At 39.0% G+C, this 13,623-nt stretch overlaps 1 protein-coding gene across 1 annotated transcript in view; it reads left to right on the top strand.

Moving 5' to 3' along the window:
* The window catches only part of LY75 (lymphocyte antigen 75), a 397,255-nt gene that overhangs the window by 361,300 nt on the left and 22,332 nt on the right, over positions 1–13,623 (top strand). Inside the window, exons 31-32 of the mRNA XM_029605582.1 lie at positions 1,944–2,118; positions 11,663–11,833. Of these exons, the coding sequence (XP_029461442.1) occupies positions 1,944–2,118; positions 11,663–11,833 (346 nt within the window). The remainder of the gene's footprint in view (positions 1–1,943; positions 2,119–11,662; positions 11,834–13,623) is intronic.

Raw genomic sequence — 13,623 nt, 5'->3', positions numbered from 1 at the left:
CAAAAATTGACTACTGTAATTCCCTGCTACTGGGCCTCCCCGCCTCAACCCTTAAACCACTCCAAATGCTCCAAAATGCCGCCGCCAGAATGCTAACTAACACCCGTAAATCAGAACACATCACCCCAGTCCTCAAAGAACTCCACTGGCTGCCTATATCCTTCCAAATCTCATAAAAGATTCTCTCCATAGTACATAAAAACTTACACAACTGTAACATACAATGGCTTGACAATAGTCTTCGCTTCTCCACTCCCAATCGCCCAACCAGGACAGCATACCTAGGAATCTTACACATCCCCTATCCTAAAACAGTCCACCTTAACTCTACGAAAGAGCGAGCCCTGTCGATTGGAACACCATGCCCCCAGACCTCCGTCTAGAGCCATCCACCCAAAAATAAAAAAAATAAAAAAAGCTGAAGACTTGGCTCTTTAAACAAGTGTTCCCTGAACAACTTCCGTCCATTTTTCATCTTAGCCATCCTCCCTCCACCCACCCCCAATCCTTTATGCTCTAACAATGCTATTTATATGCTCTCTTCACCCTCCACCAAATCCTCTTGCTCCAATGTTATGTATATGTTCAAATAATTTTCTGTATATGCTCGAATAATGTATCTGCGCATATAATGTTCTATATTTTTTCCCTTCATCAGCTTTACCACAATCTGCTTGCCCAAATAATGTACTTCATATATATCCTCCTTTCCTACCCTCTGTATACCCTAATAACGTATATTTTTTCACCACCTTACACCCCTTTTATCCTAATAACGTATATATTTCCCCCTACTACCCTCTATTTGCTCCCTTAACCTGCTGTACCTTTATCATCCTTTCCCACCTAGTACTATATATTTGTCATCTTTTCCCCCATAGCCTTCCCCCCCATGCACCACCTACTCTTCCTCTTTTCCCTTCTCTTGTATCTCCTATTACATCTCCCGCTTCCCCCTGCATTAGTTCCCTCAATTTTCTATCCAGCCCTTACACTCCTCCCCCTTTCAAATTTTGTTTACTCCCCCCCCCCCAGTTTCACCTCCCACTCTATGTACCTCAGTCAAGTTCATTGTGAACTGATATGTTACCCCCTCCAAGTTATCGCACCCTGTTCTTTGTACAACGTTCAAGTTCTATGTAAACCGATATGATGTACCCATGAATACCAGTCTAAAAGAGCTTTTAAATAAATAAATGGTCTTTGAACTGAGTCATCAAGTAAACATGAGATGTGCCCAGAGAAATCAGGGTTCCAAAGGGTTATATTCATGTTCTGTGTGGATGGGAAAATACCTTCTTGAACATAGGCCATAGTGTGCATATGGTAAGTTTGTGCTTGAAGCACTAAGAGATGTGAACATGACTGAGTTGTGTATAACCTTTATAATGGGAAGAAGTGGTCAGATTTTGAATTCATTGTATTTCATTTATCTGTTAAAGGGATTAACAAATAATAGTTTCTAGACGCTTCAACTTTCATAAGAGAAAGGAATACAAGTGTCATATACTTACAAACCTACAGACCCAAATTAGAAGTTCCATGTAGGATCACTAAGGATCCCCAGTCTGTCATCCAGTATATTAGGAAGGAGCAGCTTGAATGGCTGTGGGTTTCTCTTGAATCTATAGGCCACCCTTAAAGGAGAAGAGTTGTATATGTACATGATAGAAGCCACGCAAAAGAAAGCATGCAGAGGGGAAGTGCTGCTAATGGGGAAACAGATGTGTCTGCGGATAGGGTACACTTTAGAAATTAAACTGTTTCTTACCCAAACCAAAACTTGAACCCAGATTATCCAGAGGTGAAAGATCCATATCAACCCATTGTTCTGTTTGTTTCACTGCTAGTGAGTACTAAATAGAAGTAGTGATCGTAATTTAAAAGATATTTTTAGTGTATGTGTAGCTAAGCTGTGAAAGTATGTTGTTATGTCTTGATAGGGAAATGAATCTATTTTTGAATGGTCTGATGGCAGTGCACTTGATTACACACCTTGGGAATTCACAATGACTAATTCTACAGGAAATTGTGTCTCCTTGGATACCAAAGGAATTTTGAATCGTAAGAACTGTAGGGATGTTCTTGATGGTGCAATCTGCTATATTTCCACAAAAAGTAAGTTTTATAATTTTTTTAATGTCATCTGTACAATTAACAGGAAATGACAGATTGTAATGAATTAATTTATTGTGCGCTGTATGGGAAATGGAATTCCCCATGGACAAGAAGGAATAAATTTAGCCACATAAGTAGAGTGATGTCATCAGATGGTGCCAATACAGAACATGCTCTCTCAGAGCTCAGAAAGAGCTAGAAATTTTTTCCAAGCGTGCATTAGCATTCCTACACAGCTTCCTCCGCCGAAGCAAAAGAACATTTTTGCGCTTTCTCATAGCTGCTCACCCTATTTTTTTGAGTACCTCAATTTTTTTTCTTTCCAATTACTTTTGTTTGTCTTTTTTTTTTTCTGTAAGTAATTTGTATTCAAATTAGATTACTTCCTTTTTCCTTGTTCCTTCAGTATGTCAGGTATGAAGCCCTTCAAACTGCACTAAATGTAAGTATAAAATGTCCAGCACCTACTGTCACAAGTTCTATGATGTGACTAAGTCTGCAGTGTTTGGAAGGACGTCTCCTCAAGCACTCATATAAAGAGCTCAAACTGAAGTTTCAGTTGTTTTCTCAATTGGATGATAAGGAAAGGAGCCCAGAGAGACCAATATCTACAAAGAGAGACCAATATCTAGGCACAGTAACTGTGATTATCCAGTCTCATGTTCTAAATGTCAATGCTGAGAAGCCCCAAGAACAAGAAGCACCATACCGAGAGTCAACTGGCAAAGAAGAATTCAGCATTGACATCTTGATGCCATGAACATCTGACACCAAAGATTTCTGCACAGAGACTTTCTGGCACTAAAGCCACACCAGCTTGCGACAGAGATACCATTCCTAAACCTCTTACTAGAAAAAGTACTCCACCCTCTTCGGTAATACTGCCGATTCCTACATTTGAGTACCACCCTTTCATTGAAAGTTATGGGTTGGAGTTTGTCCATAATTATATGAAAAAATTCCATACCCTACTCCTCCTTCATTCATGGAATCCATTTTGGAGAAATTCTCAGCCCAATTAGAATCCCAATTCTCCATTCTTTCATATCAAAAGGTTCTGAAGGTTAATCAAGAAAAACCTTACAGTTCTATCCTATCAAGAGAGAGACTTTCATCAAGGAGGCCTCCACTGCTGATCTCCAACTTTGACAACTCTCATTCATTTTATAACTATAATCCCCTACCATTTTTTTGAGGTGTCAATAGGATTGCTTTCTGACCTTTTGCCAGAGTCTACTAGGAATACCACTCCACCAGAGGATATGACTTATCCCGCTTTCCTTCAAAAGAGGACAGAAATTATTCCATTCAAATTAGAGGAAACAATGGAGCCCAAAGAATACTTTTGTGTTAAAATATATACAAACTCCTAGGCAAGCTATTGGTGTCTCAGTGCATAAAGTACTCCAAGATCTTCAGTCTAAAATGTGGCAGACACCTCTCTCTACACTTCACTTGCCAGAAAAGTAGACCTAAAATATAATGTTCAACTCTGTCCAGGGCATAAGAAGGTCAAACTATCACACAAAGACGCAAGTTTGCGGGATACTATTGGGAAAATAAATCTTCCAATTGGCAGTTTACAGAGCAGAATTTCTGCACACCAATTCCATATGGTCCAGTATCTCTTTAATGTTCTGCAAAAGATGCCTTAGCTCATCTCACTTCTGAAACAGAGCACATTAATACATCATCTTTCTTTTTTTTAAGTTATGATAAATTGTTTTATTTCAAATTTTATGAAATTATTTCACGATATTTTGATTTATTTTTTATGGTTTAATTTTATTTCCTTCTATTTTTATGATGTTATGTATTAATCTTATGTGTTGTGGACATATGATTGTTTTATTATGAATGTATTTTGTAAACCACCTAGAAAATAGGTGGTATATAAGATTTTTAAATAAATGAAGCAAACCAATGTCCAAACCACTTATGATCTGCTTATGTTTTCGATAGGGCTTCAAGATCATCAGTCATAGCCATAGGAAACAGGAGACTTGCTTGATTGAAGTAATCAAATCTGTGAGAAGGTGTATATAATCAGTTAGTGAATGCCCCATTTTTGGGAGAATTTGTTTGGGGATAAAGTTAAAAGAAATGGTGGATCTCCATAAAAGATCACTGTTTGACCTTATAAAATTTAACAGCAACAACTATTTATTTTATTTATTAGTTTTTATATACCGGTGTTCAATTTGGAATATCACATCGGTTTACATTGTAACTGTATTCAAGAAGAAGGAGCTTCCTGTTTTACATTATAAGATCAATATAGTCTTATTTAACATTGTAAATTGTTCTTATTTAACATTGTAATTAACTTTTATTTAACATTGTAACTTTATACTTTAACATTGTAGTTAACTTTTATTTAACATTGTAACTTTACCCTTTATTAAATTCTTATTAGGAGATTAAACCTGAAACAGTGACGGCAGTACGTCCTACGTAGAGTCTTTGGAAAGGATGTTGTATGGGTCATTTACGATGGTCATTAACTAAGAGAACTAAGAGAAAACAGTCTTCTCAAAGAAAATACCAATTACAATCCTTCAGAAACAATATTATTACACTTGTAGGAGGTACCAACTGTATCCTTATCGTTGACAACATCCCTCCAACAGTAGTAGCAACAACAGCAACAATCTAGACCATGCCCTAAGATAGTCCAGCCAAGGTCTGCTCAGTAGTCCTCACAAAAATTAGGACCTAACTTTTTACTACAAAATTTATCATCCTTTTGTCTCCTTTGAAGCTCTTCCAGTGGGAGAAAGGCTTCAAGTTTTTCACCCCAATGGACTCTTTACCACAAACTGATGGGTTCTCAGGATAATTCTCAAAGGATATCACCTTAACTTTCAAGCTCTACCTCCCTTCACTCCACCCACACCATCATTTGTTTTTTCCAGACCAGCTTCATACTCTATGGAGGATCTAGCCTCTCTATTAACAGCAAATGCTATCAAATTGTTCCTAATGATGGAAAGAGGCAATGTATTTTACTAGAGATGTCCTTATCCCAAAAACATCAGGAGGTCTCTATCCTATTCTGGACTTGAGAAATCTAAATAGATACCTCCAAAAGAGGAAAAACTTGACTATTCTCTATTGGAGATCAATTGGCTGATGACATTGGATCTGAAAGATGCTTACACATATTTCCATTCACACTGAGTGCAGAAGTATCTGTGCTTCACAGTAGCAGAATATCATCATCATCAATACTTCAAATGTTAATATGTGAATCGATGTGATGTGCAAATGAACGTCGGTATATAAAAAATTTAAATAAATACATAAATAAATAAATAAAATAACTCAGGGTTTCCCTGAACTTGTCCTGTGGACTCCACAGCCTGTCATGTTTTCAGGATATCCACAATGAATATGCTTGAGATAACTTTGCATATTATAGAGACTCGGTATATGCATTTTTTTTTAGTTTCTTTCATCTATTTATTTTTTAGTTTCTTTCATCTATTTATTTTTACTTTTATTTTATTGTAAACCGTTTTGACAAGATACCCTGTTTTGAAAAGCGGTATATAAATACTTTTAAATAAATAAATAAATATTCATTGTGGATATCCTGAAAACATGACTGGCTGTGGACAGGTTTCAGAAGCCCTGCTGTAACTCCTGCACCTTTGAGATCTGACTCACATGGGGCATGATTCTGCTGCGAAGGGTGGGGGCTTGAGCCAAAAGTCTGTAGTTGGGGGGGGGCACAACCCACTTCCCCCCAGAATAGGGTTGGTGAACTCCAGTTCTCGAGTGTCACAAACAGGCCAGGTTTTCAGGATATCCACAATGGAAAAGCATGAGATACATTTGCATACAATGGAGGCAGTGCATGCAGATCTTTCTCTTGCATATTCATTGCAGATATCCTGAAAACCCGGCCTGTTTGTGGCACTCGAGGACTGGAGTTTGCCATCTTGTTCCAGGCCCACCCATAACTTACACCTCTGATAGTCATTTAAGGTTTAGGCTGTCTGCATATGCCAATACAGCTCAGTAAAGGGAAGGACTGTGAAGCAGCATACTGTCATATGCATGGGATGATCTGGTTGCCACAAACACATTGTATAACTGAATAACTCTCATTGCTAAGGTGAGCCCTTATGAAACGCAAACCAGCTGCTCTTTCTTTTTTTCAGTGTTTAAGTGGCCCCGAATGCAGGCAGTATAAGCCGAAACACCAATAGTGTGTTAGATATTTGAGCTGGTTTATGTTTCATAAGCGCTCACCTAAGCATTTATTTTCATAAATTGATGCGAGTGGCTCTTTTTTGGCTCCTGCTTTGTAAGCAGCTTTGCACCTTCCATTGTACATGGAGCTGGTTCCAGAGATGTCTCCCAGCTGATCAGGAAATGGGCTTTAGTTGAAAATGAAACACTCCACCACCAACTCACACCAACAGTGCCCTATGTTTAAGGAAAAGAAATTTTACAAAATGTGATGTTTTTGGTTTTTTTTAATTAGTTGACAAGGGGAGCCGTTTGGTTTTTGTTTTGTGGTGGGTTTTTTGTGACAATCTTCAGCATCCCCATTCCCAGCTGACCCTGGGGGTAGGAGACCCAACTCTGGGATCAAATCTGGCCCTGCACAGCAGCCACCAGGCCAGCCTGAGAGGGGAGCTGTTTGTGCACATAGGAAATTAATCCTATAATTCTTGGCACCAGTTCTCGTTAAGCATTTTTATAAATGGTAGAGGTCCATATTTAAAAGCCATTTAGATGAATAACATAATAGGTATCCATCTAAATGGCTTACCCAGCTATATTCAGCCTTTATCTGACTAAATTATAGCCCGCTAATAGGTTAGGAGGCCAGAATTTAGTCTAAATTAAGGGCGGCCCAGGGACATAACTGGAAAGGAATTGTTAGCCGGCTAACTTCGATATTCAGAGTTAGCTGGATTACTTAGCCAGCTGCTGGTCAAAGAGCTGTCCTAAAGTTAGCCAGCTATAAAAAATAAGATATGCCATATTGGGTCAAACCAAGGGTCCATCAAGCCCAGAAACTCTTTCCAACAATGGCCAATTCAAGTCACAAGTACAGAACTTTAAATAGATCTCAAGCTATTATTGCTTATTAATTAATAGCAGTTTATGGATTTTACCACTAGGAACTTATCCAAACCTTTTTTAAACCCAGTTACACTAACTGCCATAACCACATCCTCTGGCAATGAATTCCAGAGCTTAACTATGCATTGAGTGTGAAAGAATTTTCTTCGATTTGTTTTAAATGAGCTACTTGCTAACTTCATGGAGTGCTATCTAGTGCTTCTATTATCTGAGAGAGTAAATAACTGATTTACATTAACTTGTTCAAGTCCTTTCATGATTTTGTAGACCTCTATCATATCCCTCCTCAGTCGTCTCTTCTCCAAACTGAACAGCCCTTACATTTTTAGCCTTTCCTCATAGGGACACCATTCCATGCCCCTTATCATTTTGGTTGCCCTTCTCTGCACTTTCTCCAGTTCAACTATATCTTTTTTAAGATGTGGCGACCAGAATTGCACACAGTATTCATGGTGCGGCCTCACCATGGAGCAATACAGAGGCATTATGAAATCCACTGTTTTATTTGCTATTCCCTTCCTAATAATTCCTAACATTCTATTAGCTTTTTTTGACCACGACCGCACACTGAGCCGATGATTTCAATGTATTATCCACTATGAAGCATAGATCTCTTTCTTGGGAGCTAACTCCTAAGATAGAACCTAACATTGTGTAACTACAGCAAGGGTTATTTTTCCCTATATGCATCACCTTGCATTTGTCCACATTAAATTTCATCTGCCATTTGGAAGCCCAATCTTCCAGTCACACAAGGTCCTCCTGCAATTTATCACAATCTGCTTGAGTTTTAACTACTCTACATAATTTTGTGTCATCTGCAAATTTGATCACCTCACTTGTCATACCACTTTCCAGATATAATAAAAAGTACCAGTCTAAATACAGATCCTTGAGGCACTCCACTGTTTACCTGTTTCCTGTCTTTTAACCAGTTTGCAGTCCACAAAAGGTCATCTTCTCCTATCCCATGACTTTTAAGTTTTCTTAAAAGCCTCTCATGAGGACTTTGAAAATCCAAATACACCACATCTAAAGGTTCACCTTTGTCCACATGTTTATTCACCCCTTAAAAAATGTAGATTTGTGAGGCAAGACTTCCCTTAGGTAAATCCATGCTGGCTGTGTCCCATTAAACCATATCGATCTAAATGTTTTGTGATTTTATTCTTTATAACATTTTCCATGATTTTTCCTGGCACTGAAGTCAGGCTCATCGATCTATAGTTTCCCGGATCACCCCTGGAGCCCTTTTTAAATATCGGAGTTACATTGGCCACCTTCCAGTCTTCAGGTACAATGGATGATTTTAATGATAGGTTACAAATTATTTGAAATAGGTCTGAAATTTCATTTGAGTTATTCTAGAACCTGGGGTGTACACCATCCGGACCAAGCGATTTACTACTCTTCAGTTTGTCAATCTGGCCAACCACATTTTCCAGATTTGTTGTAATTTGGTTCAGTTCATCTGAATCATCACCCTTGAAAACTGTCTCCAGAACAGGTATCTCCCCAACATCCTCTTCAATAAACACTGAAGCAAAGAATTCATTTAGACTCTGCGATGGCCTTACTTCCCTAAGTGCCCCTTTAACCCCTCGATTATCTAACAGTCCAACCAACTCCCTCGCAGACTTTCTGCTTCAGATATATTTTAAAACGTTTTTATTATGAGTTTTTGCCTCTACAGCTAACTTCCTTTCAAATTATTTCTTAGCCTGTCTTATTAATGCCTTACATTTAACTTGCCAATGATTATCCTATTTTCTTTTGATGGATCCTTCTTCCAATTTTTGTATGAAGATCTTTTGGCTAAAATAGCCTCTTTCGTGGGGGGAGGAGTCAAGATGGCAGCTTAACCAGAGCACTGTGTGCCTCATTGGAAAGTTCTTCTAAGTTTGTTACCTTCTGAAGTTTTAATGCCTCCAAAAAGGAAGGGGAGAGTAAGAGTCTATCCCTCGAGCTCTACTCCATCCCTGGGGCAGAAAACAATCTTCCAGTACACTGGAGCGACATTGCATGGAGGGACAGGCATACCGGCTGTCGAGAGGATGGAGGAGAAACTCCCCCCCAACTTCGGAGGAGTTCTTGCTGATTCCCGTGGGTGAAAGACCGCTGCTGGAAATGCAAGGAGACATGTCGCCATGCTCTGTCCTGAGTCATGAAGTTAGACTCAGGATTCGGAGGTTGAGGGACTAGCATCATGTGACGTACCAGTGTTCAGTTTGTTGGAAGCCAGCGAGGAGGCTGGTGGAGCCCAGGACAACAGGGAGCGGATGGCCTGATTGTGGACGGAGAGAGGCCTATTCCGCGACCCCAGGTGAGCCAAGATTTTCCAACTTTGGTTCAGAAACCAGCAGTTGTCACCCTGGACTCCTTATCGGATCTTACATCCTCTATGATAAAAATGTTTTCTGAATGTTCAAAGAAAATAAATGGGATAACTCAACAAATGGAAATTATCTCAAAGAAGAATGAAGAACATCAACAAGAAACTTTGGGAAAGTTTAAGGCCTTGGAAACAGAACTACATCATGTGAAGGACATTCAATCGGTTATTATTCAAGATTGTGGTGCTATGAAAAGAAAAGTGGAATATATTGAGAATGCATTAAGATGTCTAAATCTGCAAGTTTTAAACTTTCCAAGAGTGGTGGGAGAAATTCCACGAATTACCCTCAGAAAATATTTCTTTGAAATCTTTGATTTCACAAATGAATCTGCTCCCTCCCTGGATAAGGTATACTTTCTCCCTACTCGCTCAAATGTGCAATATCAACCTATTTCTGTTGATTTGGGAAATTTAACAGCAATGTTAGAATCCTCAGCTTTTGAAATAGCCAAGAGAGCCACTTTATTGATAGCCTTCTACACTGAAAAAGACTTAAGCATGGTAATGAAAAATTACTTTTAAAAATCTAATACCATGTTTATGGATCAACAAATCAGAATGTTCCCTGACCTGACTAAATCTACACAGGAAAGAAGAAAAGGTTTTTTGGCCTTACGGCAAGAGACTCTGGCTATAGGCGCAACTTTCTTTCTAAGGTTTCCATGCAAATACATAGTCAAATATAATAGAGATAATTATGTTTTTTTTCAACCAGAACAGCTGAAGAGTTTTGTAGATTCAAAGAGAATACTACTGTGAAGTAGCTAAACCCAGGTTAATTCATCCTATGTTAGAGTATGCAAGCTAGTCTAAGCTATGTCATTTCTTAGTTTTGTTTATTTCCTCTGATCTCCTCATATATGTACCCTCCTCCCAATTTTTGTGGTCTAATGGGTGAAAGTTGTATGATGTTTCTAAGAAAGATTGATATTTCCTAGAATATTCTTTATTTAGATAAATACCATATTTCTGTAACAAAGTGGATGCTTTGTGTAGATTTGTAAAAATTAATAAAAATATATTAATTATAAAATAGCCTCTTTCACCTCACATTTTAGCCATGCCAGCAATCTTTTGACCTTCCTTCCATCTTTCTTAATGCGTGCAATACATCTGGACTGCACTTCTAAGATGGTATTTTTTTAACAGTGTCCACGCCTGTTGCACACTTTTAACCTTTGTAGCTGCACCTTTCAGTTTTTAACTTATTTTTCTCATTTTATCAAAGTTTCCCTTCTGAAAGTTTAGTGCTAGTGCTGTGGATTTACTTACTGTCCCCCTTCCAGACAATAATTCAAATTTGATCATATTATGAACACTATTGCCAAGCGGCCCCACCACCGTTACCTCTCTCACCAAATCCTGCACTCCACTGAGGATTAGATTTAAAATTGCTCCCTCTGTCTTCGGTTCCTGAACTAATGAATATAGCCAGCTATATTCAATAGTGTGGCTGCACTGTTGAATATGCCTCCAAAGTTAGCTGGCTAAGTTTTCCTGACTAAGGGCGTCGTTTTCAAAGGCTTATTGCGTGCGATAGCATGCTGGGGGCGGAGTTGGGGTGGCGAGGGGGTGGGCTTGGCGATGTCTTCGCTGGCGGCGATAAGGTTAGCGAGCCGAATAGCCTTTCATGGTGGTGCTATTCAGTGCGAAAGCTGGCAGTGAAGACACCGCGGTGGTACGAAGGCTGTTGGCTTTCGCAGGCCCGCCCCCTTCCCCCCCGTTTTCTCTGGATTCATCATTCTGCGATAGAATGGTGAATCCAGGCCTACGTCTGCTATCCGGATTGTGTCTGAATATAGATCTCGTTAGTTTTCTTTTGCTTAGCATGCTGTGGTGCAATTAGCATAAAGGATGAACTTATTTTATTAGAACTTAAGGTGCATATGAGAGGCAGGAAAACTCTTTTTGAAGTATTGGAAATACAGGACAATTTTTTTAAATTAGTTTCTAGGTAAATGCTTATGTCCTTTAACCACCATCTCTGATTAGTAGAACTGCTTCAGAATCCTTGCATATCCTCTTAACTTAAATCATGTACTGTTTCAGCTTTTACAGATGGAAAATCAATACAAAGTGAAAGTTCATCCAGATGTCCACAGAGTCCTGACGGCGGACAGTGGATCCGATATAAAGATCATTGCTATGGCTTTGACACACGTCTGTACAATTTCTCGGTATTTACTGTAGAGGAAGCTAACAAAATGTGCCAGGAACTTGGTATGCTTTTGTTTCCCACTATTTAGCTATGTATCCAAATAAGCTGGGTATTAGTTTAGACACGATCTTGCTCTGTTGTCGTCTATTTTGTGAGCTTTTCTCCTTTCTTCTGATCTTAGCTATTAGCCCTCGCACTTCTGCCCACAACTACATTGTGTGGCATTCCACAGTAGGGCAGGTAAATGAAAAGAGGAGGAACAGGCAGGTGAAAAAATGCCCAGATCTCAGGAATTTGATACATGACTTGATTTATTTTTTTTAAGGCTCCCTGTCTCCTTATGTGTGCCAATGACTTCTAGTGCCTAAAAGAAACCCGGGCTTGTCATACTGTGGGGCCGATGTAATACAGTGCTCCCAGCCTAGCGCAGAGGTTTACCCTTGGTTGGACACGTGTTTTAGACCTGCCAGAGTAACATCTGATGCAAAAGGGTATTAGTGCATCCAAAATGCATGCCCAAACAATTGCATAGCTAATAGCGCTCATCACAAGTAAATTCCATGTAGATTAGGCTATTAGTTATCACCCTGCAATGCAGAAAATCACCAGTTTCCCAACGCATCCTTTTTAACCCGGCAAATTTAATGCCAGCTCTGGAGCAGGCGTTATGTCATAGGGCAAGTCAAGAGCACATGAAAAAAACAAAAAATACTACTCTCTTCTGTGGGTCCTCTTAATTAGTATCCTTGTGATACTAAGATTTACTGCTTGTAGTGATTAAAATGTGAGAAAAATGTAAGGGCACAATATACACACAGCGGGCCAATTTTGCTACATGTACATTGTGCATGTAAATTATCTATGGTGGAATAAAACGGATGCTTGTATTGAGTGCCTATTTTCCTGGCCTACACCCAGCCACATCTCCCGGGTGCTGGATGCTTTTGAGCACTAGGGTCGCACAATTTTAGCCAAGTGCATCCTTTTTAATGTGGCAGCTCATTATAATATAGCATCACATGCCCATGTGCGTGCATTGAAAAAACGGGTGCCCAGTTTGGATGCACGTTTTTACGTGCATGTTATTGCATCTGCCCCTCTGTGTCTCATGAGCCATTTCAGGATTCTCAGAGACTGTTAATTCCCCCTGATAGTAAAAGCAAAATTTTTCCACTGAAGATCAGAGGTCAATGGATAAATATGAAGAGGCATGATGCTAGTCATTTAGTTGTTCGCGCTGACCGTTTTTTCTTAAAACCCTATATGTTTGTGTGTGGTAAGGTTTTTTTTCCCCTCATTGATTTATAGAGAATGTATGGGATATAGCAAGCACTTCAGAAAGTAGGGTCTGCCTTGCTGTTTGCATTTCTGGTACCCATCACCAAAGCCATCTCAGCCATGGGCCACCAGCTACAAAAACATTCTCAGACGAAGGAAATCATGACCCATTGTTTAAATTCAAGCAATGACCAATAATGTTTTGAAAAAACTGCTTTTTTATTGGTCATTGCTTGAAACAATGACCAGTGCATTTTAGGGACTCTATTTTCAAAAGTATTGTTTTCAGTTTTCATTTTATTTTTTTTCTGGAAATTTCAGAGTTATAATTAAAAAAAAAAATCACTGGAAAAATGGCCTGATTTACACTGATTTTTTTTATTATAAAATTAAAATTCCAGGAAAAGTAAAATAAAAACAAAAAAACGAAAGCCCCTGCTTACATACAGGCCGATACAGAAAAAGTTGCGGGAGAGCGGGCGAGTGCACTGTACTGTATCGGCCTGATAGTTGATATTACTTAAGCTTTATAATCAGTTGTTGAAGTGATAATTTGATTCGTTTGCACAACACT

The sequence above is a fragment of the Rhinatrema bivittatum genome, chromosome 6 (assembly GCF_901001135.1).
Source record: "Rhinatrema bivittatum chromosome 6, aRhiBiv1.1, whole genome shotgun sequence".
Taxonomy (NCBI): Eukaryota; Metazoa; Chordata; class Amphibia; order Gymnophiona; family Rhinatrematidae; genus Rhinatrema; species Rhinatrema bivittatum.
Note: the sequence above shows the minus strand (reverse complement) of the source record. Positions and strands in the feature narration are given on the sequence as shown.